The sequence below is a fragment of the Mesocricetus auratus genome, unplaced genomic scaffold, assembly GCF_017639785.1.
Source record: "Mesocricetus auratus isolate SY011 unplaced genomic scaffold, BCM_Maur_2.0 Super-Scaffold_100004, whole genome shotgun sequence".
Taxonomy (NCBI): domain Eukaryota; kingdom Metazoa; phylum Chordata; class Mammalia; order Rodentia; family Cricetidae; genus Mesocricetus; species Mesocricetus auratus.
Window position 1 is genome coordinate 1,582,409 of NW_024429189.1, and position 25,743 is coordinate 1,608,151.

The window sequence follows — 25,743 nt, forward strand, 5'->3', positions numbered from 1 at the left end:
GCAGACCAGAGGAAAAGTTCATATAGCACCCAAATTCCCAGGGTCCCATACATGAAGCTGCACAATGAAGGAAAACTTCCCTAAATTGGGATCCACTGGACTGCAGTGGCTTGCCTGCCAATAGGGAAGCTTCAGTAGCCAATAGCTGTGGGCTCAGCCTGGAGCTATGAGGGATAAGACATTAGCCAACCAACTCTTCTTGTCATCTCCATGCTACCCCCTCATGTCTGGGGCCTCTGAGAGCTGCCGCGTGACCCAGGCTCTGAAGGCCCAATCTATAAACAGTACTTTAATATTTGTATAAATAGACCACAGTATTACCAAAAAAAAAAAAAAAAAAAAACCTGCAGGAATAGATCATGGAAAATCCTGACTATACATAGGCTTCTCCTGTGCTGCCAGCACCCAGGGCCTCCCTGGCCGGTGACATGCCATGGGAATGCTTGAAGGAAAAGGGCCACCTTGGGGACATTGTAAAGAGCCTGAGCACCAGACCCTTGGCTCCCTGCCCATGCTGTTGACCTCTTGATCTATTACAAAAATAATGTCAGCGGGTGGGCGGGAAGAGGACGAAGGGAGCTGCTTGCTCAGTGGCTGGCTCTGTGGTGGCGGCACCCTCTGCCCAGGCTGCAGTGCAGGTCGGTAGGAGCACGAGCAGTCCACTTCCTACCTCTGCACATGCCGAACAAAGGCGTGCACAAGTTGGATCAGAGGTTCCTGAGATTCTGGGCTGGCTTTGGAGAGAGAGGTGGCCTTGCCTTGCGGTGAGGGCAGGACTCCGGCAGCAGGGGAACTGGGGGTTCCCCTTCTGAAGTAACGTGAGAGGCTGGAAAGCAGTGTGCTCTATAAGAAAAGCAGCAGCTTAATTAGGCCCAGGGACCCCAAAGGACAGGCAGCACCCAAACAGCTTTCCCTGTTGGTCAGCCAACATATCTATACCAGCTCTGAGCTCAGTTCCTGCTTCATCCGCTGCTTGTCCCGGGGGTGCACAGCCGGGTCCCTGAGGTAGCGTACTGCCTGGGAGATGAGCAGGTAGAAGCAGTTCTCCATGGTGAACATCAAGAGGGACCTGGAGAGGCAGGTGTGAGAGTATCTCACAATCATAGCTGAACCACAGACAATGGCAGCCCACAACTGCCCCAGGCACTAAGATTCAGGTCTTACTTTAATGTTCGGGTTCCTTCTGCTTGTGTGCTGAGTCCCACAGCTTGGGTAAGGGATTCTTTTTTCTTGTCCAGCTAGAGGAATAGAAGCAAGCAATACAAAAAAATCAAACTAACAGTAGCAGTAGCAGTTAAGGTCTTGTATACCATTTCCCCTGGTACTTTACAGGGTACTTATGGAAACTGCTGGCATGCCATTGTAGGGAGGGGCTGGATACGTCCCATATTACTTGGAAGTGAAAGACCAAGTGGAAAGTTTTGGGGTTGGGGCCCTACCTCTCCAAGCATGTTGAGGGCCACGTTCACTGTGGCCAACAGGGTTCCAAAGGAGGGGGCCACTTCAGAGTCAAAAGTGGGAGTGGTGAAACTTAGGGCAAATAGGAAGTTGTATTCAGCGAGATCCAGGGACTGAAAGACAGAAAACAGCACTCTGGAAATTGCTGGGAGCTCTCCAGAATACAGCATTGTGTACTGCAGAGCCCAAGTTCAAGGTTAGTGTTGAGAACCTACTGTAAGAGGTGCTGGTCAGTACCTGGTCCAGCAGGATCTGGCAGACATCTGGAGTGAAGTGGCGCAGGGCGGCCAGGGTCCTGCTGAGGATCTTGAGAAGGCCATACTGGACTGTGTGTAGCGCTCGCTGCTCTGAGGCCTCAGCATCAGCAACAGGCTGCTTGGAGGAGCAGGCAGATGGTGCAGCAAGAACTGTGGTAGCAGTGGTGGTGGTGGCAGTGGCTGGCCGCTGAACTCGAGGAGTGACAGCTGAGGGGAGGCCATCCCCATTTTTGTTCTGAGGAGTCAGGAAATGAAGGAAAGTCACGGGAGAGGAAGAGAGGCGCTGCCAGCGCTAACAGGCTAGGGGCTCCGGTTACCTGTAGGTAGTGCTGCAGCATCTTGCGGCTGTGTAGGAGGGAGGTACACGCCTGGCACAAGTAACCCAGGTTCACCTGGGACATAGGAGGGACAGGAAAAAGCTCATGGGCAACTCCACATCAGGTCTCTCCAGGTGCTTGCCTTCCTCTCACTGACTAACGCTCTAACTTAACAGCTGCCAGCAGGGATCAGGTCTGGAATGTTTCAGCTGCATTTCTGATATTACTCAGTTCTCAATAAATCAACAAGATGGGAATTACTGTTTCAATATTGCAGAAAACCAGAGGGGATGTGACCTGGCCAAGGTCATATAGACAGTAGCCCATGGCAGCAACCTGCTGCCTTTAAGGTCCATGGGCTCCTAAAGCTTCAAGCCTTCTGAGGGTTTTGAACCTAAGTCTCCCTCATAGGGCCCAAGTTCTCAACCTATCCAGTCACTTTGCTGTGGAGGGAAGCACCAGCCTAAGTAAGCAGCCTGAGTCAAGCCTGTGTCCCCAAACAAGAAGTTCACATTCAGAAGCAGCCTGCAGTTCACTGAGGATAGCCACTGGCTCCCCCCATCACGTCCCCAAGCCTCCCCAAGTTACAGGGCTGCAGGCTCACCTGAACATCACGCATCAGCTGAGGCAGGTGGAAGTGCCACTCCTTCCTGAAGTGGGACAGCTGTAGGAGGAAGCCCACAGTATGATCTGCCTCCTCCAGGCACGCCAGACTCTGTACCGTCCGCACCGCAGTAAGACACTGAAGGCAGAACAACAGAGAATGCTCAGGGGCCTGGCACACTGTGTCTACCTACCTATGCAGATCAGGTCTTGGGCCCACATAAGCTGAGGTGGCTGGCACTATAATGAAGGCTTCCTCTTAGTCGGGTGACTCAGTCAGATTTCTTCCCGCATCTCAAAGATAAGGGCGTTGATACCCCAAGTTCTACAGTCACCTGCCCCAAATGGCTCCAGGTATCCCTTTCTGTAAGGCAGGCAGGCCCTTACCTGCAAGGTCCGCTCCTGATGGACACCCACAAAGTCTAGAGCCTCAGTCAGGAAATTGTAGCGTAGAGTCTTGAGCAACCGCTCCATCAAGGACATGGACAGGCGGTAGACCCCTGGCCAGGACGGAGCATCCAGGGACTTTCGAGAAGTGCTGGGTGTCTACAACAAATGGCACACAGGCTCAGGATGGAAGCCACAGGAACCCACTCAGAGCAGCAGAGTTACTGGAAAGTGGCCCAGTTACTGGAAAGAAAAAAATGTCTTGGAGTGGACAGTTACCACTATTATGAACAGAGCTAGGAGGGGTAAGGCTATCAGACTTAGCAAGATCAGAGGGCTCTAAAACTGGGTCTACTACTAACCAAGTATGTTAGCTTGGCCATGTCCCTGCCTTACGCTGGCCCTCTAAATTTAGGGAGGCTGGCCTAAAGGAAGCAGACTTAGCAGACTTAACAGTTCAGACAAGAGGCCAGGCAATGGTGACACATGTGTTTAATTCTAGCACTCTTGAGTTCGAGGCCAGCCTGGACTATAGAGTATCAGGACAGGCTCCAAAGCTACAGAGAAACCCTGTCTTGAAAAACAAAAAACAAATACCCAAAACACAAAACTAAACGCAATTCAGACATGAGGTACTGTGAAGATGACTCCAGACCCAAGATACAACTGCTGGCCAGCCAGAGGTAACTGAGGTCCCTAAGGGGGACGACAAGGAGGACATGACATGGACACACATACATATACACACGTACGCACACACAAAGTAACACATTGACTTTTGAAGTGACAACTGTCCAGGCTAGTAGCCTAGCACTGGCGGCACTTATTTTGTTTGCTGTTGGGATCAGCTTGGCATCAGGTTCATGCTAAGCATACACTTGGGTACTTCCTCTCGTGAGTCATGTGCCGGGGCAGGAAACTTTACCAGAGAATTGGGATAACACGAGGGAAGAGCAGCAAGATGAGGGCACCTGTCACCTGAGAGCTACAGGAGGCAAGATTCTGGCACTCACCTGTCCTGTACCATTGCTGCTAAGCTGGTACACACTCAGGAGGGGCAAACAGATGCTCTGGGTGATGCCAGCTCCAGCCACTGCTGTGGCTCCCTGGAGGAGAAACCCATAATTAGATGGAACCTAAAAAGACTTACAATGGTAGGAAGAGATCTGAGTTAGACTCTGGCTTCTGGGAACAACTCAGCACAAGCAGGGTATCTTTTGCACCCTAAGCAGCCTCCTACCTGCTGGGTGCGAGCCAGGGTGAGGAGCAGGTGCAGTGCAGCCTCAGTAAAATGTAGGTTCTGCTTCATGCGGAGGCTCACTTCCAGGGTGGTGAGGAGCGTGGGCAGAATGGGGAGCCTGCGAGTCACCTGTAGCCATGAGTCTCCATCCTCATCCACCTCACAAAGCTCCTTAGCCAGATGCAGCCCCAGGACACACACCTGCTGGTAGCCAAGGACAGCCACAGGGAAAGGCAGAAAAAAAGCAGCTGAGGAATAGAAGAGGAGGAAGGCAGCCCTGGGTCCCACTACCCAATGCTCCTCCCAGGAGTGCGACGATGTCACTCCTGCTTCTTGCCTTGCTAGTCTCTGGGTGTCCTAAACTCTTGCTGACCACAGTATTCACCTTCATCTCCAACCTTAGTTTTTTTCCCTTCCTTTTATCTTTTTCTTTAAATTAGAAACAAGCTTGCTTCACATGTCAATCCCAGCTCCCTCTCCCTCCCTCCCCTCCTCCCCCAGGCCCCCCAGTCTCCCACCCAATCTCTACTTCGAACCCCAAGGAGCGTGAAGGCCCTCCCACAAGAGTCTAGGCTGAGAGAACATCCCTCATTGCGGGTTGGGCAGCCAAAGTCCATTTGCATGCCAGGGATAAATACTATCTCCAACCTTAGGTTTTATATATATTTTTGGGGGGTCATTTTTAAATTTCATTTTACTTTCCAATCACAGTTCTCCCTCTCATACTTCCTCCCCCAGCCCCCAAAGCTTAATCCCAGTTCGCCCTTTCTCAAGGGTAAGGGCTCCAATGAGGAGTCAACATAGTCTGACACAGTAAATTGGGGCAGGCAGGGCCAGGCCCCTCTCCCATGCAATAAGGCTGAGTATGGCATCCCACCACAGGGAGTGGACTTCAACAAGCTAGCTCATGTACCAAGTTTGTTATATACTTACTTTTAACAAAAATAATTAACTTTTAATTTACTTTTAAAAAAGATTCATTATTTATTATGCATATAGTATTCTGCCTGCATGTATGTCTGCAGGTCAGAAGAGGGCACTAGATCTCATTATAGATGGTTGTGAGCCACCAAGTGGTTGCTGGGAATTGAACTCGGGACCTTTGGAAGAGCAGTCAGTGCTCTTAACCTCTGAGCCATCTCTCCGGCCCAAAGGACAGCATGTCTCCCTGTCAGGGAATTGAACCCCGGTCTCCTGCATGACAGGCAGGGATACTCACCAGTATACATTTTTATTACTGGAGAATTTCCTATAATGTATTTTGATCATATTTATTCTTTCAACTTCTCTCAGATCTATCTCTACCTCCCTACCCACCCAACGTTCTTTCTTAATCACCAGGCATGGTGATACATGCCTTCGGAAGGCAGAGGCAGTCAGATCTCTGTTTGAGGCCAACTGGTCTACAGAAGTAACTCTCAGGCCAGCCAAGACTACATAGTAAAACCCCATCAAAAACAAAACAAAAACCATCAACAAGAAACACATTGAGAGCTAGGTGGTGGTGCATGCCTTTAATCCAGGCACACAAAGAAACCCTGTCTGGAAACAAAACAAAACAAAAAAAACCAAAAAATCAAAAACAAAAAAAAAAAACAACAAGCTAACAAAAAACAAACAATATCAAAAAAGAAGCACACTGAGGGGATGGAGAGATGGCTCCGAGATTAAGAGTGCTAGCTAGTCTTCCAGAGGTCCTGAATTCATTTCCCAGCAACCACATAAAGGCTCACAACCTTCTGTAAGGAGATCTGGTGCCCTCTTCTGGCCTGCAGCGATACATGTAGACCAAACACTGTACACATAACAAATTTTTTTTTTGAGACAGGCCAACACCACCCGGCCAAATAAATATATCTTAAAAAAAAAAAAAAAAAAAAGAAGGAAAAGAAAAGAAACACACTGAGTATAATTATGCTCTCCAGATACATTTCAGAGTTGAGCCATCCTGTAGACCATAGTCATCTAAGCAGGGTTCACACCCTTAAAGAAAACTTCCCCAAGCTGGGCGTAGGTGGCGCACACCTTTAATCTCAGCACTCGGGAGGCAGAGGCAGGTGGATCTCTGTGAGTTCGAGGCCAGCCTGGTCTACAGAGTGAGTGCCAGGACAGCCTCCAAAACAATACAGAGAAACCCTGTCTTGAGAAACCAAAAAGGAAAAAAGAAAAGAAAGAAGACTTTCCCTTTCCCAGCACCCAACAGTGCCAATAGTGTCACAGCTATGGGTGGAACTTTGAACACCAAATAGGACTAGAAAAGAACCTTCCAATGGCACATGTCAAAATACTAAGTTACAGACCAAAGAAAGGGATGTTTTTCTGTAGTACTAATTTTGACCCACACCAACCATGAAATAGCTTTTCTTGCTTTCCAGAAAGTGCAGTGATTCACATCCAGTGCGTCTCATTTAAAAAGGTGTAGGGCGGGCTGGAGAGATGCCGAGAGGCAGAGCACTTGCTGCTCTTGCCCAGCTTCGGTCTCCAGCAACCATGTGGTGGTTCAAAGTCACCTCTAACCCAGTTCCCCAGATCCACTGCCTTTTCTCATCTCCCATGGTCCCCCAGGGTAGTGACAGCTACCACACCACCTGCTAATAAATACTCCCTCACCCCATCACGCTGGTCCTTGTGCCGAGGCCGCGGGCAGTCATCGGTTTCCATGCTGTCCTTGTCCTCTGCGGCGCTGCCTGATGCCAGGCTGTGGCGGGTCTGATCAAAGAGTGCAATCACCTCTTCTTGGAGAGTCTCACAGACATTCAGCACCAGCTGGGAGTACTGGGGGATCTCACTTACTGCAGAACAGATGGGAAGAGGTGCTGTCACACAAGGCTGTCTTCCTGGCAGGAGCTAGAAAGGCAGTTCAGTAAGAGGAAGGGTGTCATACTGCTGGGAGGGGAAGAACTGTTCTAGGGTAAAATTCTAAGACTGACACTGAGACTCAGAAAGCACATGTGGCCCTATGTTAGGAACCGGAACCCAGGCTGCCTGCTCACCTCGCATCTCCTTCATCTGCAATACCGTAATGAATGCAGAGAACACCTTGGCCTTGGTCTTCTCCATGAGCTGCTGGTCTGCCTGCAGCACCCCTTCCAGGGCCTCTGTCAAGGGTCCAAGGATTTTATCCACAGCACCCAACTCTCTGAAAGAACCAAGGTGAAGCAGTGCACCTCACTCATCGCCCCCAGTGTGCCTCAGAAGCCACATGCAGGCTGCCCTACTGTGTGCTTGTCTGCCAGTCGGTGCATTTCCTGGAAAGCATGCTAGACCCCTTCTCCCCTCCAAGGAAGGAAAGGTGGGTCAGAAGTATGGGCAGGCGCCTGCTAAGGCAGATGGTACCCCAGCTGCACCTCTTGTCACAGCACTCACCGCTGCCACTGCCGCAGGAGGACGAGCAGCAGAGTGCACATCATGGAGCCCAGTCGGAGGCAGTTCACTGATGTTGACACAAGGAGCTGCCGGGAGGGACAGCAGAGCCGTCAGGAGTCTGCTGTGCCTTCCTCGCCCAGCACTGACCGACCTCTCACATCTTTCCCACTGCATCCCACCTCCAGGCTTCCTGAATCCCCACCTAAGCATGTGCAACCGCCAGACCGTGAGGTCCCTGCGTGGCCTAAGGGACAGGAGACCTCCAGACACACTTACTAATGCTTTGGTCCCATCAAGCACGTCAAGAAAAAGCTGGCGCCGCACTGCCACATCAGTCAAGTGCATAATGTCTGCCTGCAAGTACATGGTAAAGGGATTGTTTAGGAGCCAAGAAACGCAGGGCCCTCTGAGGCAATTACCAATTGGGAAGTCATGATCAAGCCCAGATTAATCTACCCCTCAGAACTGCATCCTTTCTCTGTTCAGCAGTTTCCAAAGGTTTCCCAGAGTTCACACCTACCACATGACCTTCAACCCCACCAGTGTGCACTGCAACCCGGCCCTCCCCACAACCTCCCTTTCTAGTTTTCTGAGACTGGGTTCACCCATTGTTATATAGGCTGTCCCTATATTATACTCCTGGCTCTCTCTCGAACCCCCCTGAACACACCATGTGCTTTCTACTTCTGGACTTGGCACCTGCGACTACATCTGCCTAAACTTCTTGCTACCTGAGGTTTCTTCATGTACTTAGGTAGCTGGGGTATCACCTTGGAGAGGCCACCCTGACAACTCTTACCTCATGTGTTAAGCACCACAGCACCTTCCTAACCATTACAACAAAGTAACAAGCTCAAGTTACATTTTTCATCTGTGAATTTTATAAATCTTATAACTTAGCTCCCTTAAGGCTACTCTTCATGAGAGCAGACCTTCCCTGCCTATTCACTGCTATAGCCCTGGTGCCAGAAGGAATGCAGGAATGCAGGAAAGCAGGCAGGCAGGCAGGGAGGGAGGGAGGGAGGAGAAAGGGGAGGAAAAAAGGGAGAAAGGAAGGGAAGAGGGGAAGGAGGGAGGGACCAAGGTCTACCAGTTTCCCAGCAGGCAGAGGACAGCAGCAGTACAACTTAAGAACTGCTGTTTGGTTGGGTTCTAAAAGGCAGTGACATGGACATCACACGCTCAGGTGGCCAAGCTCTGTAGTAGGTTTGCAGATTCATGGGTCTATGGTTATTACATCATAGCGGGTATGGAATGGACAGATCTATTCTTTCTAGGTTTAAAACTCTAGGCACACAGGTAGTCTGTTCTGGAGAACAAGTCAGAGACATGTGCAAGGTTTTGGAACAAGGAGGCATTTGCCAAGGTGAGGTTGTAACCCGAACAGTTCATGTGCTATTATGGAAGCACAAGCACTCGCTCTCTCACACTGCCTGGAGACATGGCTCAGGGGGTAAAAGCACTTGCCACACAACCCGAGGACCTGAGTCACAGACGCCTACGGTGTCCAGAGGCAACTACACATCCTAGGAGAGTCACACCAGACCTATCCAGGCCCAACATGGCTGACAATGTCTGACGGATTTGGAACTTCTCTGTCCTGTCCCCAGCATGTTCTATTATGACTCAGCCCCTAAGCGCCCACCCATCCACATTTCTTGGCATACTCTTTGTTGCATTTTAGTTCTCAGGGACAAACTCAGATTCGTTTCATCCCAAGGAGCTGCGTGTGCTAGGCACCTTAGCGCACCACTGCTTCCTTCTTAAAGCAAAAGTCAGATGCCCAAGAGGTGCTTACGTGACTGGTGGCAATGATGAGAAGCATCCTCCAGGCGGAGACCAGCATCTGATACTCCAGCAAAGACGTGCAGCTGCTGCCCTCTGTTTCAGCCATGTAAACCGCCAAAGACTTGACATACCCTGACCAGTAGGCAAAGCGTTTCTCGCTGGAAAACTTCTTGAGTGTATCTTTTAGTGACTGGTCTAACGAACCCCTATGGTGCCAGAAAACACAAAGCCTAGTCAGGATTCAAAACTAGGAGGGAATGAAGAGAGTGTAGGCCCTTGGTGAGACAGAGGAAACTGGCTCATATGGCAGCAAGCTCTAGGATCAACTCTAGGATGAGAGAGGTTGAAGTCCTTTCAGGAAAGCCTCCTCCTCCATCAAATTCCAATCAGACAAGATTTCCTTTTTCTTTCTTTTTTTTTGGTTTTTCGAGGTTTCTCTGCTGTATTGTTTTGGAGGCTGTCCTGGAACTCGCTCTTTAGATCAGGTTTGTCTCGAATCCACAGAGATCCGCCTCCCTCTGACTCACAAGTGCTGGGACTAAAGGTGTGCATCACCCCCGCCTAGTCAGACAAGATTTTCTTAACACTAACTCTGAAAACCATAAATGCTATCAATGGACTGGCCAGGGACAGTTCACTATGGGCCAAACTATCTCTTTTGTCTGCCCTGCTTAGCAATCATGCACTGAATGATAGACTTTCACCATTCTCCATCCCTCCATCTTTGCCTAAAATTTCATGGGAGAGTGCTGGAGACATGGCTCACTGGTAGGGCACTTGCTTATTAGCATGCAAAAGACCTGGATTTTTGACCCTCAGTACTACAGAAACAGTAAGACCACCTCACAGGGGAAAGGACTCACTTAACTACATAGTATATCTCCAAACATATTATCTTCATGATGAGGGCACAGGTTTCCAGAATGCTGGGCTGTGGAGAGGAGAGCAAAACACACTAATTACATGGAGTAATATATCTCCACCACACCACCACTGAAAGCAAAGACCTAACAACTAGAAAACAAATAGAGACACCTTTACAGAATGCAAATGGGCATCCACCACTGGGCAGGACACCGTGTGTACAATGTGGAGACACCAGAGCTGTCCACCCAGGACAGGAAGCAGGCACCGCTCTGCAGACCAACCCTCTCCCCAGGGACTCCCTTCCCTCTACCATGGCTCACCTCAGATGTCTCTGAGGGAGGAGAAAGAGTTCCAAACAGCGGACTGGTTAAATTCTCCCAAAACTTGGGTCTAGAACAAAAACACTTCTTTGTTGAAATGACACTTTTTCTTTCCCATAGCCCCTTTCTCTCTAGTTCCCCTTGCTGGTAGTTTTTCATACTTCAATGTCCCAACCCTAAAATGTTTTTCACAAATCAACCATTACTATATAAATGTAAAAAGTCCATAAATAAAATCACAGCTTCTACTTAAGAAGTGCAACTGGGGGGCTGGAGAGATGGCTTAGCGATTAAGAGCACTGATGCTCTTCCAGAGGACCCCGGTTCAATTCCCAGTACCCACATGGCAGCTCACAACTGTCTGTAACTCCAGTTCTAGGAGATCTGACACCCTCTCACAAAGTATATACAAGCAAAACACCAGTGTATATTAAATACATTAATTAATAAATGTATATGCTAAGTATTCTATGCATAATCTGGTGAACTCATAACAAACCTACTTCCATTTTATAGACAAGACAGTCAAGCTCATAGGTCCGACACCACTTAGAGGACACTTACTTGGTTCTGAGGACAAGCATAGCACTGTCCCTACGGTCTTGCCACAGGGCATGAAGGAAAGCAATGGCTGCACGATGCAAGAGGGGTGGGCACCAGTATCGGTCTTGCTGTTGGGAATCAATCAGCTCCAGCACCACATGGAGACAACTCCACACACCGAGGCTGAATTCCTACAAGAGGAACAGGCAGGCATTCAAGTCCCATAACTGGACTTCTAAGAAGCTATCACCTAGTTCCACCAGGGGAGGGACTGACCTTCGAGCCATCACTGCCATCCTTCACCTCCAGATTCAGAAACAGCTCAATGAGACCTGGTTGCGTCTCTACAGCAACTGTAAGGAACTCCAGAATCATGACTTTGATGCGCATGTCCTCAATCTTGCTCTGAAGGCGCGTCAGGAAGGCATCACGAATGGCGGCAGCATCACTGCCCAGACAAGCATACACTGACATTGGGGCCACCTAGAGACCAGAACATACTTGTTTAGGGCTCTATGTCCCAGAAAACTCCAATGAAGTTCTGCAGAAAAGCACTGAGGAATTCCAGGAAATGGAAAATAAGAAAACAACCCAAACTTAATTTCTGGAGTGAACTAAGAAAAAAACAAAGAAGACAGTAAGGGCTAGAGAGATAGGTCAGTAAGGTACCTGCTGCACAAGCATGAAGACGTGAGTTCAGATCCTTAGCCCCATGTAAAGGCTGGGCCAAGGAGCCTATTAATCCTCGTACTGGGGAGGTAGAAGGCAAAGGACCACTGGATTTGCTTACGATCCAGTGTAGCCAACAAACAAGCTCCAGATTCAATGAGACTGTCTCAAAAAATAAGACACCCAATGTTGACCTCTGGTCTCCACAAAGCTGTACACATGTGTGCATATGCACACATGCACATATGGATGTTAAACATTTCTCATAGCTGAATTAAGTAAGACATGAAGTATGTGTCTATCTATTAGACTGACATAAAACAACTAATGATGCCATCATGATGAAGACATAAAATTTGGTGTTAAGAGTACAAAGGGCTCCTGGCAGTAGTGGTGGTGCACGCCTTTAATTCCAGCACTTGGGAGGCAGAGGCAAGCAGACCTCTGTGAATTCAAGGCTAGCCTAGTTCCAGACAGACAGCTCAGTGGTTATGAACGGTTGCTAATCCCAGACTCAAGAGGCAGAGCTCTGTTGAGTTTCAGACCAGCCTGGACTACAAAGTAAGACTCAGTCTCAAAAACCAAAACCAACCAACCAACCAACCAACCAACCAACCAACCAACCAACCAACCAACCAACCACACCCTTTCTTGCAGAGAACCCAGGTTCAGTTACTAGAATTACTGTAGCTTCCAGCCATCTGTAACTCCAGTTCCAGGGATCCAATGCCCTCTACTATACTTGTTGTGCACCAGGCACACAGAAAGTGTACATACACACACACACACACACACACACACACACACACACCACTCATACACATAAAAATAAGTAAAAAGAAAAATTGGGGGTAGAGAGGTGACTCAGTGTTGACAGCAGGTACTGATTTTACAAAGGAACTGAATTTGATTCCCACAACCAACATCAGGCAGTTCACAACCACTTGTAACTCCAGTCCTGGGGATCCAACATTTCTAGCCTTGGTGGGCATCTGCACTCAAGCACACATACCCACAAAAACACATACATACATATAATTGACGTGATGAAATTAAATTTAAAAAAAAAAGAAAAAGAGTACAGGCTGCTACAAGCTTGTCAGTCAACAGCATTTACAGTGGAGCTCTGTGGTAAAAAACAAAGAATACATCTAATACTTTAATCTTTTACTATTTTATTATCTCTAGTTTCTGTGCACATGGGTATTTTGGCTTCAGTTATGTCTGTGCACCACATGTGTGTATCTAGTGTCCGTGCAAGCTAGAAGAGGGTGTCAGGCCATGGAACTGAAGGAAGGACCTTTGCAAGAGCAGCCAGGGTTCTCAACTGTTCTCAAGGATAGAGGTTTGTAACTCAGTGGCAGATGGCCTGCCTAACATGTATAAGGTCTTGGGTTACATATCAAGCACTACAAGGAGATTTTTATAAAAAGTGTTGGAGAGCCTGAGAGCAGCAAGGAGAGCCCAGATTCCTACTCTAACCAGCTATATGGATCCTACCGTGGCCAGACGTTTCAGCAGCTGGATGGCCAGACGTGGCAAAGCTGGGTCATGTCTGTGGTAGATATACTTGGCTAGGACAGCAATGAGGTTGTTCCCATGGGCACCTGAAGTAAGGAAAACACAAGAACAGGGTGCCGATTCGAACTCTTCTAAAACATCTGTCCACTGTGTCATAAGTCCAGGTGGCCAATGCATTAACGGCAAAGATATATTTGTAAGGAAACACTCTTTAATAAAAAAGTTACAAAAGTCACTATACTGAAATTTCAAAAAGAAAAAACCTTAAGCCTTGAACCTTAAGCAGAAAAGCCACGAGAAAAGCCATGACTCAGTGGGTAAAGGCCCTTTGCAAAGCCTCACAACCTGATTCATCCCCAAATGACACGGGGGAGGAGGGGAACCAAGTCCCACAGTGTGATACACGTGTGTTCTAATTCTCTCTCTCAAACATGCTTTAAATCTCAGCACCTGTAAGGTGAAGGACGGGGACAGTGAGATTGGCTTAGAGTATTTAGGTCCTTGCTACTAAGCGTGATGACCAGAGTTCAACTCCCAGAACCCACATGGTAGAAAGAAAGAGCTGACTCCCAGACATAATGCACATGAACCTAATAAATATAAAAAAAATAAAATAACAAGTAAGAGTTCAAGGACCCCTTTGAAACACAGACAGTTTAAGGCTAGCCTATGTCTCAAAGGAAAATAATTTGGCTAGATCAGTCAATAGTGGATAGTGGACCGAGCAGCTGCTACTGTGAAGAAGGACCTGAGTTCAATACCCAGCACTTGAACCTTAAGCAAAAAAAAAAAAAAAAAAAAGTAATAATCTTAGACATGATATAAAACGTTACTAAAAATGAGATTGAGCCAAAGATTAAACCAATTTAAAGTCACATTGTGATATGAGCCAATGTGTTTTGGAAGTTTTTGTTGTTGTTGTTGTTCTTTCTTTTTTTGTTTTTGTTTTTCAAGACAGGGTTTCTCTGTGTAGCTTTGGAGCCTATCCTGGCACTCACTCTGTAGACCAGGCTGGCCTTGAACTCACAGAGATTCACCTGCCTCTGACTCCCGAGTGCTGGGATTAAAGGCATGCAGTTCTAATTAAACGCCTGACAGTTTGTTTCTTTTGAGCTCTTGCTATACAAACAAGGCTGTCAGGGACTGATGACACAGAATGCTAGTCTTGGCCAGCAGTTGGCTCTGGCGCTTCTGATTCTGAATCGCTGGAATTACAGGCACAAACCACACTTTCTGTCTCCTTTGTGTGTTGTCAATTCAGTTGTTCAGTTATCTATTTACTTCCGTCATCTCTTGTCAGGGATCCTGCCATCATTCCCATTCTATAGTTAAGAAATCTTTTTTTTCTTTTTTTTTTTTTTTGATATGGTTTCACACTGTTGTCATCATAGTGGTCTAGACCTCAACTTGTTAGGCAGCCCTAGCTGGCCTTTTATTCCTGCCTCAGTCTCCCAAGGATGCTGGTATTTACTATTATGCCATGCTGGATGAGAACTCCGAGGCAGAACATGAATACGCCTGAGGTTTGCACACAGCTGGCCAAAACTTAAATTTGAACCAAGGAAACCTGACTCCAGCCTTCTTCCTTAAGCATTACTATGTCGTCAACAGTAGGTCAGAATACAGTATGATCCAGTCCCCTTGTTTCCAAGTCTAGGGAAATGAGTTGAGAACATTTCCCAATGTCCAAACATAGGACATAAAATATGTCTTTATAGGTAAAAATATAGCTGAGGAAGAGAAATACATACCATGCTGTGTGAGAGCCTGTTCTAGAGGGGACACCACATTAGAAGGAGGTTTCAGCCGAATAACATTATTGGTGACAGAGAATGCCAGCTTCACCGTCTTGATCAGCAGTTGCCCCTGTCCCTGACCTTCTGGCCCATCACTAGGGTGCGAATGGAAATCACAGTTAATTTAGACAACATGGTTACACTCACAGCATGTGTATTTTCACAAATCAGACTCTCCACCAGCTTCTAGGGCCCCAAGTTCAGACTAGGACAGAGAAGAAACAATGCATCAGACACTAGCTAGCTACAGCCTAGGAAATACAAAGTTATTTTTTTAAAAAGAAACTGCAAGGACCAGGAAAGCTATTATGAGACTGCATATTCAAGAAATGAAATGAAGCTTCACCCCAACAAAATGGCTGCTAAAACAAGACCTAAAGAATACAATACCATAGATACATTAAGGAAGGGAAGTGGCAAATCTCACAGGGCTCAACGCTTAAACAAAGAACTACAGGTAAGTAAGGAATGTTAAGGGCAGGAAAAATAGTCTTTTCCAGAGATTAGCCCCTTAACTGATTATCCAATACCAATTAGTCAGGCTTGAAATCATATATGCAACACCAAACATATTAAGCAAGTTGTATTTATATATACAAAGAAAAAAAAAGACGATCAATTTGAAGGAAGACAGCATGGAAAGAGTTGGAAGTAGGAAGGAGAAAGAGTAAAATGATGTAATTCTAACTCAATAAGAAAAAAAATGGGATAAACAAACAAAGCCACTACAAGTTAAGCTAAGTTGGGGCTCTTAGAAAATGCAGTACCTTGAAGACCAATGGGGCAGGCACAGAGGAGGTCCTACCTGCGGGGCTGAGCAGCCATCACCATGTCAATGGTGTCTACACCAATACCCATGATACTGATGACTGTCTGTCCAGCTTCTGTATATGCCAGGCTGCAGATGCAGAGGGATGGAAGGCTGGGCGTGTGGCTAGAAGACAGAGGGTTCTCAATTACAAGGAGCTTGACTCTTAGCAGCACTACCCTGGTGTGCCTAGCCAACTGGACATAGGTGAGATAGATTAGGTATCTGCAAAATGAAGATATTCTGAACACCTTTCTCAGATATGTCCTAAAGACCACCATGAAAAGTGAAGTAAACACACATGAATTAATGAATGTATTCACTGAAATAATTCAGGACTAACCCAATCGTGACACTTAAGGAAGTATGGCAGCAAGGGAGTGTAGTGATATATTATTCATGACTTATTCAAGCTTGTCTGAGATTCAGAAAGCAAAGTCAGCCACAAGCCATAGAAGCCAGGCACACACCTTTTATCCTAGGACTCAGGATTAAGAGGCAGATGGATCTCTGTGAGTCCAAGGCCATCCAGATCTATACAAGATTGATCCAGTCCTATAGAGAAACAGCTCACACAAAGATCTCACACACGCCTTTAATCCCAGGCGTTAAGGAGGTATGTAATACAGGAGAAAGGAGTTCCGTATTAGGCATTGATTCTCCAACCACCCTGAAGATAGGAGGCATTTATTCTCTAGCCACATTGAGAATAGGAACGCCCCAGCCCTTTAACAGGTTAAGAATTCTCTGTTAGTTTGGCTGCTTTGATTCCCTGATCTTCAGCTTGAACTGCAATATCTGCCTCTGGGTCTTTGACTTTTTATGCTACAATAGAGGGCACAGAATCAATCTACAGAGCTCATGGAATAGAAAAGCCTGGATCTGTACTGACTTGGTAGTAATAGGTACCTGTGAGGTGGCACATTGCACCACATTGGCATTTTCTAATGGACATGCATCATTTTTTATAATGATCACATAGTAAATGATTGTATGTGCACATACATGCATCTTCATCTGACCTTTCCTGTCCACAGGGAGGAATGACAACTGAGTCAGTAGAGAGTAAATCATAGTAGGAGATGAATGAGCTTTGGGTTTGTATTAATTTTTATGTCAACTTGACAAAGGCTAGTCAATTGGGAAGAAGGAACTTCAACTGAGAAAATGTCCCCACCAGACTGACTGTGGGGTATTTTCTTAATTAATAGTTAATGTGGGAGGGCGCAGCCCATTATGGGTGGTACCATCCCTGGACAGGTGGTACTGGGGTGCTTAAGAAAGATAAGCAAGCCAGGCGTTGGTGGCGCACGCCCTTAATCCCAGCACTCGGGAGGCAGAGACAGGAGGATCTCTGTGAGTTCTAGACAAGCCTGGTCTACAAGAGCTAGTTCCAGGACAGCCTCCAAAGCCACAGAGAAACCCTGTCTGGAAACAACAAAAAAGAAAAAGTAATCCTAGCTAAAACAGAATTCAGTTAAGGTGAGATGTTGGGAAGAAATGAGGGGACTTAAAACAACCAATACACAGGGTTTCCCCTGCTGAGCCCCACAATTTGCATTACCTGTTATGCAGGTCTGTCTCTTGGCACAGGTTCAGTATTGCATGAATCAGCTCCAGAATTAGGCAACCTAGACTCCAGAAAAGACATGCAATGATGTAGCATTGTATTGATCATCCTCATCAAAGAAGGGAGGGGCAGAGCTTCAGTGAGACAGAAACTCTGGGGTGTTCAACCCACTCTGCCCTTACCGATCAGTTCCCGCACGCCATGAGAGTTGTAGCGCCATTTGTGGTAGCTGGGAAGCATCTCCTTCAACACAAACATCACACACGGTACCAGGCCTTGGCTCTGGGTACTACCAAGCTGTCCCTATGGGAAAGCATTCTGTGAGGGCCTTGGCCATATAAGAAAGGATCTTTTATTACTCAAGATTTAACCTCAAAAGTGCGGACAGGTCCAAAGGAGAACTAGGAACCACTGACCAACAATAGAAGGAGACATTAACTGAACCTATTCTGTGAACAGGGAAAACAACTAAAAAGGCAATATGACAATATCACTAAATGCGCTGACATGAAGGAGCAGGAGGAGAATTAGTTTGACAGGAGAGAGGCACCCTAATCATCAAAGATGAAGAACTGTCAACAACGAAACCTATTCACTGCCAATGATTTCTCACCCACACCCAAAGCTCACCTATCATGAAAAAACAGAGTGGAGTACTGATACCCCAAATTCTCTTATAATAGTGCTCTTTAATTTTAGTTTCTGTATTTAAAACTGAAGACTGCCCACTTTAACTCCACAAAATAATTTCTTTCTAAGCCTTCTTCATACAGGAAGGATATGTGCAATATGTTGAGTAGTTTTTGCGTATGTGCAATAATAGTTGAATTAAACCCACATAAACAAGTACTATGCCACTGAACTACATTCTGCAGGCTTGGCCTTCATTTTACACTGCAGCTCAAACCGACCTTCAAGTTGTCATCTTTTTGTGTTTGACTCCTTAGAAGTTAAGATTACAGTCTGGGGACACCAAGCTGGCTGCTGAATGTTCCCCATGTTTGAGCATCTAAACTCCATCAGGTACTGACCATATACTATTGCTATCCTATAGAAACTTTCAGAAATTCTCAATTGCCTAACATCAAAGAAATTCAAATAGTAAGTGATGAACTTCAAATGTCACTTCAATCCAATTCCAAAATTCTTTTTTTTTTTTCCTAGAGACAGAGTTTCTCTGTACTGTTTTGGAGGCTGTCCTAGAACTCGACCAGGCTGGCCTCAAACTCACAGAGATCTGCCTGCCTCTGCCTCCCAAGTGCTGGGATTAAAGGTGTGTGCCACCAATGCCCGGTCCCAACTGAATTTTTTTCCAGTTCTCAGTCTACTTAATAAAGAAGTAAGAGAACCAAGTAAGAAAAGTCAAAATACCTTCTATGTAGTAAATACTAGACCATGAAACTATACCCGTAGAGGGTGCATATAGGCACATACTTGGACAAAATATAAAGTCCACATACCCCCGATGACAACATAAAACTAGACTTGTAAAGCGAACATACAGATGTACACTAGGAGGGATATGAAGTGCACAGAGATGACAGGTAAAACAGGCTGGAGAGATGGCTCAGAGGTTAAGAGCACTGACTGCTCTTCCAGAGGTCCTGAGTTCAATTTGCAGCAACCACATGGTGGCTCACAACCATTTATAAGATCTGGTATTCTCTTTTGGACTGTAGACATACATGCACAGCACTCATATACATAATATAAAAACATAAAAATTTTTACCGGGCAGTGGTGGCGCACACCTTTAATTCCAGTACTCTGAAAGCAGAGGGCTGCTACTGTAGCAGCCTGGTCTACAAAGTGAGTTCCAAGGCAGCCAGGGCTACACAGAGAATCCCTGCCTTGAAAAACCCAAATAAGTTAATAAAATAAAGTATGTATGTATTGCAGTAGCCACATAGTTCTCAACTTTCACTGCAAGCCTTCTGATTACTAAACAAACTCATACCATCAGGAAAGCACCAAGGAACAAAGGGGCACAGACGCTCAACACGAAGAAGCTGAGGTCCATTAACTTCCAGACAGCTGTCCAGCACATAGATAAGAAGACTACAGTAGCAGGCGGTGGGGGACTGGTACAGAATTATCTGATCAGACAGTACCTTGATAAGAGTGGTGACCAGACGCAGAAAGGCAACTGTGACTCCATACTCGCCCTGGGGCTGTTCACTATTCATCAGAAGATTGCCATACCCTCCAGCATTCATTCCTTCCGCACTAGAATCAGACAAAGGCAGAGGGATAAAATGATGAGCAAGGTTAAGAAAGAAATTATACAGCATTCTTGTTATTGTGTAGACAGCTTCAGCATAAAACACAAAAGCTCTTCAAAGGGAAATAATCAAATGCAGGCAATTTTATAGCCAGGGAATAATTTAAGATTGTGTTTTATTGATGTACAACTCCAACAGGTTTAGAGTGAAAAATCAAATGAGCATTAGGGAAACACCAGTCATCTAAGCAAAGAGCGAAGTTAGCATGCTCAGGTAGTAAGACGGCACCTGTGTCTCAGTGACTGGCCTAGCTCACATACCCTCAGACTGGAGGCAAAGCACACTGACTGTGCTTGTGAATAGGACACCAATTCTCTGGATCCAAGCAACCTTGGAAGGAATGTCCCAGCTGAAAAGTAGATGCCCACACAGCTAATGAGGTTGCAGCTGGGTGAGGAAAGCCTCATCCTACTTGTCAAAATTTAAAAACTAAACTATCCAATATTCGGAAAGCAGAGGTAGGAAGATCTCTGTGAGTTCAAGGCCAGCCTGGTCTACACATCAAGTGCTAGGTCAGCCAGGGCTACACAGTGAAACCCTATCTCAAAAACAAAACAAAAAATTGTGAATCACCAGCGTGCCCCAAAAAGAGCAGTTCTGTACCCCAGTCTCCTCTTCTTCACCTTATCCTCACCCTCAAGTCCCAGAAGACAGGAGCTTCTTGAAAATGAAAAAAGGCAGGCTAGACTAGGAATGCTTCATAGTACGAAGTAAGGTCTACACACTTAGGACCTGGCTCACCTAATCATCTGAGTCATGTTGGAGACAGGGTGGGCCACAAATGGCAAAAAGCCTGTGTGACGAAGATCAGTCCAGACCTGGGAAGGAAAAAGTAGGAATCAGGTGTCCATACCCCTCCAGATGCATATGTCAAATGTGAGAGTACTCTGTTAGAAAGACTTGGCATTGCACCTTTGCTGGATTCCGAGCAGCCAAGACAGTTAAGCAGTTGACACAAGAAGCAATGACATTCACAGGAGGGGAGATCACTGTCGTCAACCTGGTTGGAGAACAAAACACTACACCCAGTAAAATAAATAACAAGCAGTCCCCAGTTTTCTCTGCATTCCTTTTGAATGACAGAAAAGCCTTCAGCTGGAGAGCTATCCCTAAAGTCCTCCCACAGAGGAGCATAGGGCCAGGCTCCTGGAAAGTAAAAGAATCATTGCTCCACCAACCACAGGGACTCACCGCTGCAGCAGCATGTAGATGCGGGATGTGATGGGCAGCAGACAGTCTGCTATGGACAAATCTGTACTAATGACCTTGTGAACCAAATCAATGATGGGTTTCACCCGCTGGCAATGCTGGATCACATCTGTGGGGAAAGATGGCCTGTGACTTCTCAGCACAGAACTGAGAGCAGTGTAAGACCAGATAAACTAAACCCAGAGACCCCAAAGCTGGATAGCTTTGAATTTTATCTTGAAGTTGAGTCTAGCCTTCAAATGTTTTTATTAATTAATGAATTTATTTATTTTAATTTCATATGTATTCCTGTTTTGCCTTCATGTATGTCTGTGTGAAAGTATCAGATCCCCTGAAACTAGAGTTACAGACAGTTGTGAGCTGCTATGTGGGTGCTGGGAATTGAACCTGGGTCCTCTAGAAGGACAGTCAGTGCTCTTAAATACTGAGCCATCTCTCCAGCCCTAGCCTTCAAATACTGCAAGCATTACTCACTCTTCCCATCCATTGCTCACCAAGCGCTGACCTTACCTGCCGTGGAGACAACGTGGAGCAGCATTTCAATCTCGCAGGTAAACAGAGTCCAGCTGCTGTAAGAATATTCCCAACGTACAAGGTAAGCCCTATCATCCAACATGACTTGGCCCACAGTGCCCTGAGGAATTCGAAGGTTGGTCGGACCCCCTGTGGAAGAGAAATTACTGTAATCCTAGTACAAATGTGAGAGGAGACTCTTCTTCTGGACATCACCACTCAACACACACAGATAGGAACTCCTCAGTAGATAGCACTCATATAACTTTTACCTTGAAGAATGATAAAAGATCGAATACCTGTTCACACCTGAATCTTACACTCTTAAGGCTGAAGTAGAAGGAATGCAATACATATAAGACCTCCCCGGGAACTGAGATCTCACCCTCAAATTTTTATCCTTTGTTCTTTCTTTTTTCAAGATAGGGTGTCACTATGTAGACCAGGCTGGCCTCAAACTCACAAAGATCCACCTGCCTCTGCTGGAATTAACAGAAAGTATGTGCCCCCACAACTGGCTTGCCCCAAATCTTAAATAAAAACTCGGGGACAACAGATAAACACACTTGCTGCCAAGCATAATGATCCAAGTTTGACATCTGGGAACCAACATGGTGGAAGAGAGAATCAATTCCCAAAAGTTGTTCTCTGACCTCCACAAATATGTTTACGTGTATGTACAGTCCTGCTTAGGCTTGTACAGAACTCACAGGCTCAAGTGGTCCTTTCAAATCTTTCAAGTAGCTGGGTCTGCAATTGTGCAAGCCTGGCTTCAAAAATTTCTTTTTAAATATTGTATTTATTTTTATTTTGTATGCATTGGTATTTTGTCTACATGTATGTCTGTGTGAGAATACTGGATCCCCTGGAACTGTAGTTATAGACAGTGGTGAACTGCCATGTGAGGTCTGGGACTTGAACCTGGGTCCTCTGAAGAGCAGCCAATGCTCTCAATCCCTGAGATATCTCTCCAGTACCCAACATTTTTTTAGTTGTAGTAAAATAAACGTACCATCAAATTTCCTATGTTATTCATGACCAAAGCCGCAGTGGGGACACTCACACTGGGCTATGGCTGTCACTTCTCTCACTCCCCAGTTTTTCCCTAATCTCTCTAGCTCTCAGTTCCCAGCAATCAGAGTTGTATTTCCTGTCTTAGAATGTTTCCATTCTGAGGTACTTCCTATGCCTAAAGGGTGCATCCAAGTACAGTACAGATATAACACTATTTCAGCAACTGCAGAAAGACAGAACAATAACTATCCCAGGAAGTGTCAGGCAGTAAAACAAAACTACTGTTATGTTTGAAACTGAGTGTAAGACTTTAACACACATGGTGCTGCTGATCAGAAAAGAATAAGCAATCTACTGGAACTTAAAGTATCTCACAGAATTCTCCACTCAAGTGGAGGTAGAAATTCTAGGAAGTCAATCTCTTCCATGCAGTTTGCTAATCCGGTCTCTCTCTTTTTTTTCTTCTCCTTTTCAGACAAGGTCTCACTATGTAGCCCTGCATATCCTAGAACTAGCTCTATAGTTCAAGTAGACCACAGACTGGTCTCAAACTTACTCTGCCTCCACCCCAATCAGCCCAATTTAAAATCTTAACACCAACCATCCATGCAAACAGGTAATTGAAAGATTGTCTGCTTTCTACCTCTTTAAGCCCACTAAGTTTTAATTCTGTTTTGTAAAATGGGTAATTGGGCCTACTTCCTTCAAAATGTTTTGGTGTGTCACCCTTGGTAGACTCTGGCAAGGAAGCCAGTGCTGGCCCTGCAACCCACGTTGCATATCATTTCATGTACTGCATAAAGACTGGTGCAGGAATGCTTTGGTGGCAGTGAATGTCATAGGATTTTCACTTGATTTTAGTCTGTCATCACTTTGTAAACAATATCCAAAATCTCTGGATATGTTGGAATAACCAGTGTGCTTGTAGAAAGAATATCTGACAGCATCAGAAGAGAAACAACCTGCATCATTCCATCTGTGATTTCTGCAGTGGCTTATGTAAAGACTATCATTGAGCAGAGCACTGTAGCACACACCTCTAGCTTCCAGCACTCAGGAGGCAGGGGCAGTAGGATCTCTGAGTTTGAGGTCAGTCTGATCTACACAATGAGTTCTGGGATAGCCAGGGTTATCCTTCAAAATAGTTTTAAATCAAAATTAAAATACTAAAACCAAAAATGATACAGGAATACAATGAACATATAGAAGGCAGTCAAAACTGTTTTTCTTTTAGTTTAATATTTGAGTCATACTTGTAACAAAAAGACAGGTTTTGTCTTTTTCTGTGCACTGATATTATACATTACCAACTATTCAAGATTGGCTGGGATTTATTGGTTTGTAGCTCTATAAGGCTTGAACTATAAACTCCTAAAGAATGGTAAAACATGAGATGGATTCTATCTCATACCACCTAGAATCTGTGAGAAAAAAAAAGCCAACCTGGTTTACAGAGTGAGTTCCAGGACATCCAGGGCTACACAGAGAAATCCTGTCTCAAAAAACCAAACCAGCAGGCATTGGTGGTGCACGCCTTTAATCCCAGCACTTGGGAGGCAGAGACAGGAGGATCTCTGACTCTGAGACCAGCCTGGTCTACAAGAGCTAGTTCCAGGACAGCCTCCAAAGCCACAGAGAAACCCTGTTTGGAAAAAAACAAAAACAAAAATCCCAAACCAAACCAACAGAAAGGAGACAGAAGCTCAGTATGGTGCATATGATTTTTACCTCCACTACCTGGGTAGGTGATGTATGAAAATCATGGATTCCAGGCCAGCTTGGGCTAGCAGCAAAACAAGATTCCCTCAAACAAAGAAGAAGACCAAAAAAAAACCAAAAACAAAAAAAACAAAAACAAAAAGGAAGGTGGGGAAGGAAAGGAAAAGGGAGGAAGGGAAAGCAAGCAGAGGCACTGTTCAGTTCTGGACCATTTATCCACAATAGAGCAGGTCCTGGACCCACGCTCAGCAATGAAAGCTGAATCTGTGTGTGTGAGTGTGTGTGTGTGTGTGTGTGTGTGTGTGTGTGTGTGTGTGTGTGTCTGTCTGTCTGTCTGTCTCTCTCTCTCTCTTTGCTTTTGAGACAGAGTTTCTCTATATAATTTTGGAGCCTGTCCTGTAAACCAGGTTGTCCTTGAACTCAAGGAGACCTGCCTACCACTGCTTCCTGAGTGCTGGGATTAAAACCCTGCACCACCGCCCGGAGGCAAGCCAAATCTCTTTATCAATGAGTCTACAAACTGTGAGAAGACAAGGAATGGATCAAAGGATCCAGCCAGCATTAGGTCTAACAATGTCTTGAAGCAGGGCTACTGCAGAGGCTCTCTGTCTTACCTAGAGGGTACAGGAGTTTGGGTGTTTGCCTCCGCCAAAGAGTTCCATCTTCATGGGAGAGCACATCATGGGGTTTGTGCTTATGAAGTTCATTATAAAAAGACATCTTATCCAGGAAACTGTATACCTGCCAATATCCAGAAAGAAACCCAGTCATATACTCACTTAGGGGACAAAAGTGTTCCATGCCAGTTCTTTAAGCCAAACTGCCTGTGCTTGTCCCCTACACTTCTCCCAGAGTACTACTCAGGCTCTGCTTGGAACTGCCTTCAGCTCTTCTGAGTTAAGGCTCACCATTCTTTATCTAACTCAAGTTCCCCTTACCCCCCCCCCCCACACACCTCACTCTGTCTCTCTCTACTTGCAACTTCTTTCTCTCTCACCTACCAACCACCCACTCCAATGCTGGGAATCAAATCTAGGACTGTGGAAAAGCTGGGAATACAGTAAGCACAACTATTACTCATTTCTTACATTTACTGTCCTCTCCTAAGCAAACATCAGACAACTGCACACTTATTCTCATGGTACCTACAATAGGAACATAGCAAAAAAGATTCTTTTTTTAAAAAGTCTTATTATGTATAGTGTTATGCCTGCATGTATTCCTGCAGGCCAGAAGAGGGCACCACAGCTCACTACAGATGGCTGTGAACCTCCATATGATTGCTGGGAATTGAACTCAGGACCCCCGGAAGAGCTATCAATAATCTTATCCTCTAAGCCATCTCTCCAGACTGAAAAAAGACATTTATGTAAATACATAGAACTAAGGTGACACCAGTGAATTAGAGTATTCCATCCAATTTCAGACAACTTCTTGTACTGAGAGTGGACTTTCAATGTAGAGTACATACAGGAGACCCAGAGGAACCTCAGCCT

General features: G+C 45.8%; 1 protein-coding gene across 1 annotated transcript in view; it reads right to left on the reverse strand.

The window, feature by feature from the left end:
• Positions 1 to 276: 276 nt before the first annotated feature.
• Nup188 (nucleoporin 188) overlaps positions 277 to 25,743 on the reverse strand; it is a 49,052-nt gene continuing 23,585 nt past the window's right edge. Inside the window, exons 15-44 of the mRNA XM_040745053.1 lie at positions 24,862 to 24,988; positions 21,512 to 21,664; positions 20,984 to 21,110; positions 20,705 to 20,792; positions 20,534 to 20,610; positions 19,622 to 19,736; positions 17,693 to 17,813; positions 17,505 to 17,571; positions 15,938 to 16,066; positions 15,088 to 15,227; positions 13,316 to 13,422; positions 11,423 to 11,629; positions 11,168 to 11,337; positions 10,604 to 10,673; positions 10,280 to 10,347; positions 9,427 to 9,622; positions 7,905 to 7,982; positions 7,629 to 7,714; positions 7,256 to 7,401; positions 6,873 to 7,054; positions 4,263 to 4,463; positions 4,036 to 4,128; positions 3,023 to 3,181; positions 2,637 to 2,774; positions 2,033 to 2,107; positions 1,696 to 1,950; positions 1,440 to 1,571; positions 1,165 to 1,238; positions 940 to 1,069; positions 277 to 843 (exon numbers count right to left, since the gene is read on the reverse strand). Coding sequence (XP_040600987.1) covers positions 667 to 843; positions 940 to 1,069; positions 1,165 to 1,238; positions 1,440 to 1,571; positions 1,696 to 1,950; positions 2,033 to 2,107; positions 2,637 to 2,774; positions 3,023 to 3,181; positions 4,036 to 4,128; positions 4,263 to 4,463; positions 6,873 to 7,054; positions 7,256 to 7,401; positions 7,629 to 7,714; positions 7,905 to 7,982; positions 9,427 to 9,622; positions 10,280 to 10,347; positions 10,604 to 10,673; positions 11,168 to 11,337; positions 11,423 to 11,629; positions 13,316 to 13,422; positions 15,088 to 15,227; positions 15,938 to 16,066; positions 17,505 to 17,571; positions 17,693 to 17,813; positions 19,622 to 19,736; positions 20,534 to 20,610; positions 20,705 to 20,792; positions 20,984 to 21,110; positions 21,512 to 21,664; positions 24,862 to 24,988 — 3,888 coding nt within the window. The 3' untranslated portion in view covers positions 277 to 666. The remainder of the gene's footprint in view (positions 844 to 939; positions 1,070 to 1,164; positions 1,239 to 1,439; positions 1,572 to 1,695; positions 1,951 to 2,032; positions 2,108 to 2,636; positions 2,775 to 3,022; positions 3,182 to 4,035; positions 4,129 to 4,262; positions 4,464 to 6,872; positions 7,055 to 7,255; positions 7,402 to 7,628; positions 7,715 to 7,904; positions 7,983 to 9,426; positions 9,623 to 10,279; positions 10,348 to 10,603; positions 10,674 to 11,167; positions 11,338 to 11,422; positions 11,630 to 13,315; positions 13,423 to 15,087; positions 15,228 to 15,937; positions 16,067 to 17,504; positions 17,572 to 17,692; positions 17,814 to 19,621; positions 19,737 to 20,533; positions 20,611 to 20,704; positions 20,793 to 20,983; positions 21,111 to 21,511; positions 21,665 to 24,861; positions 24,989 to 25,743) is intronic.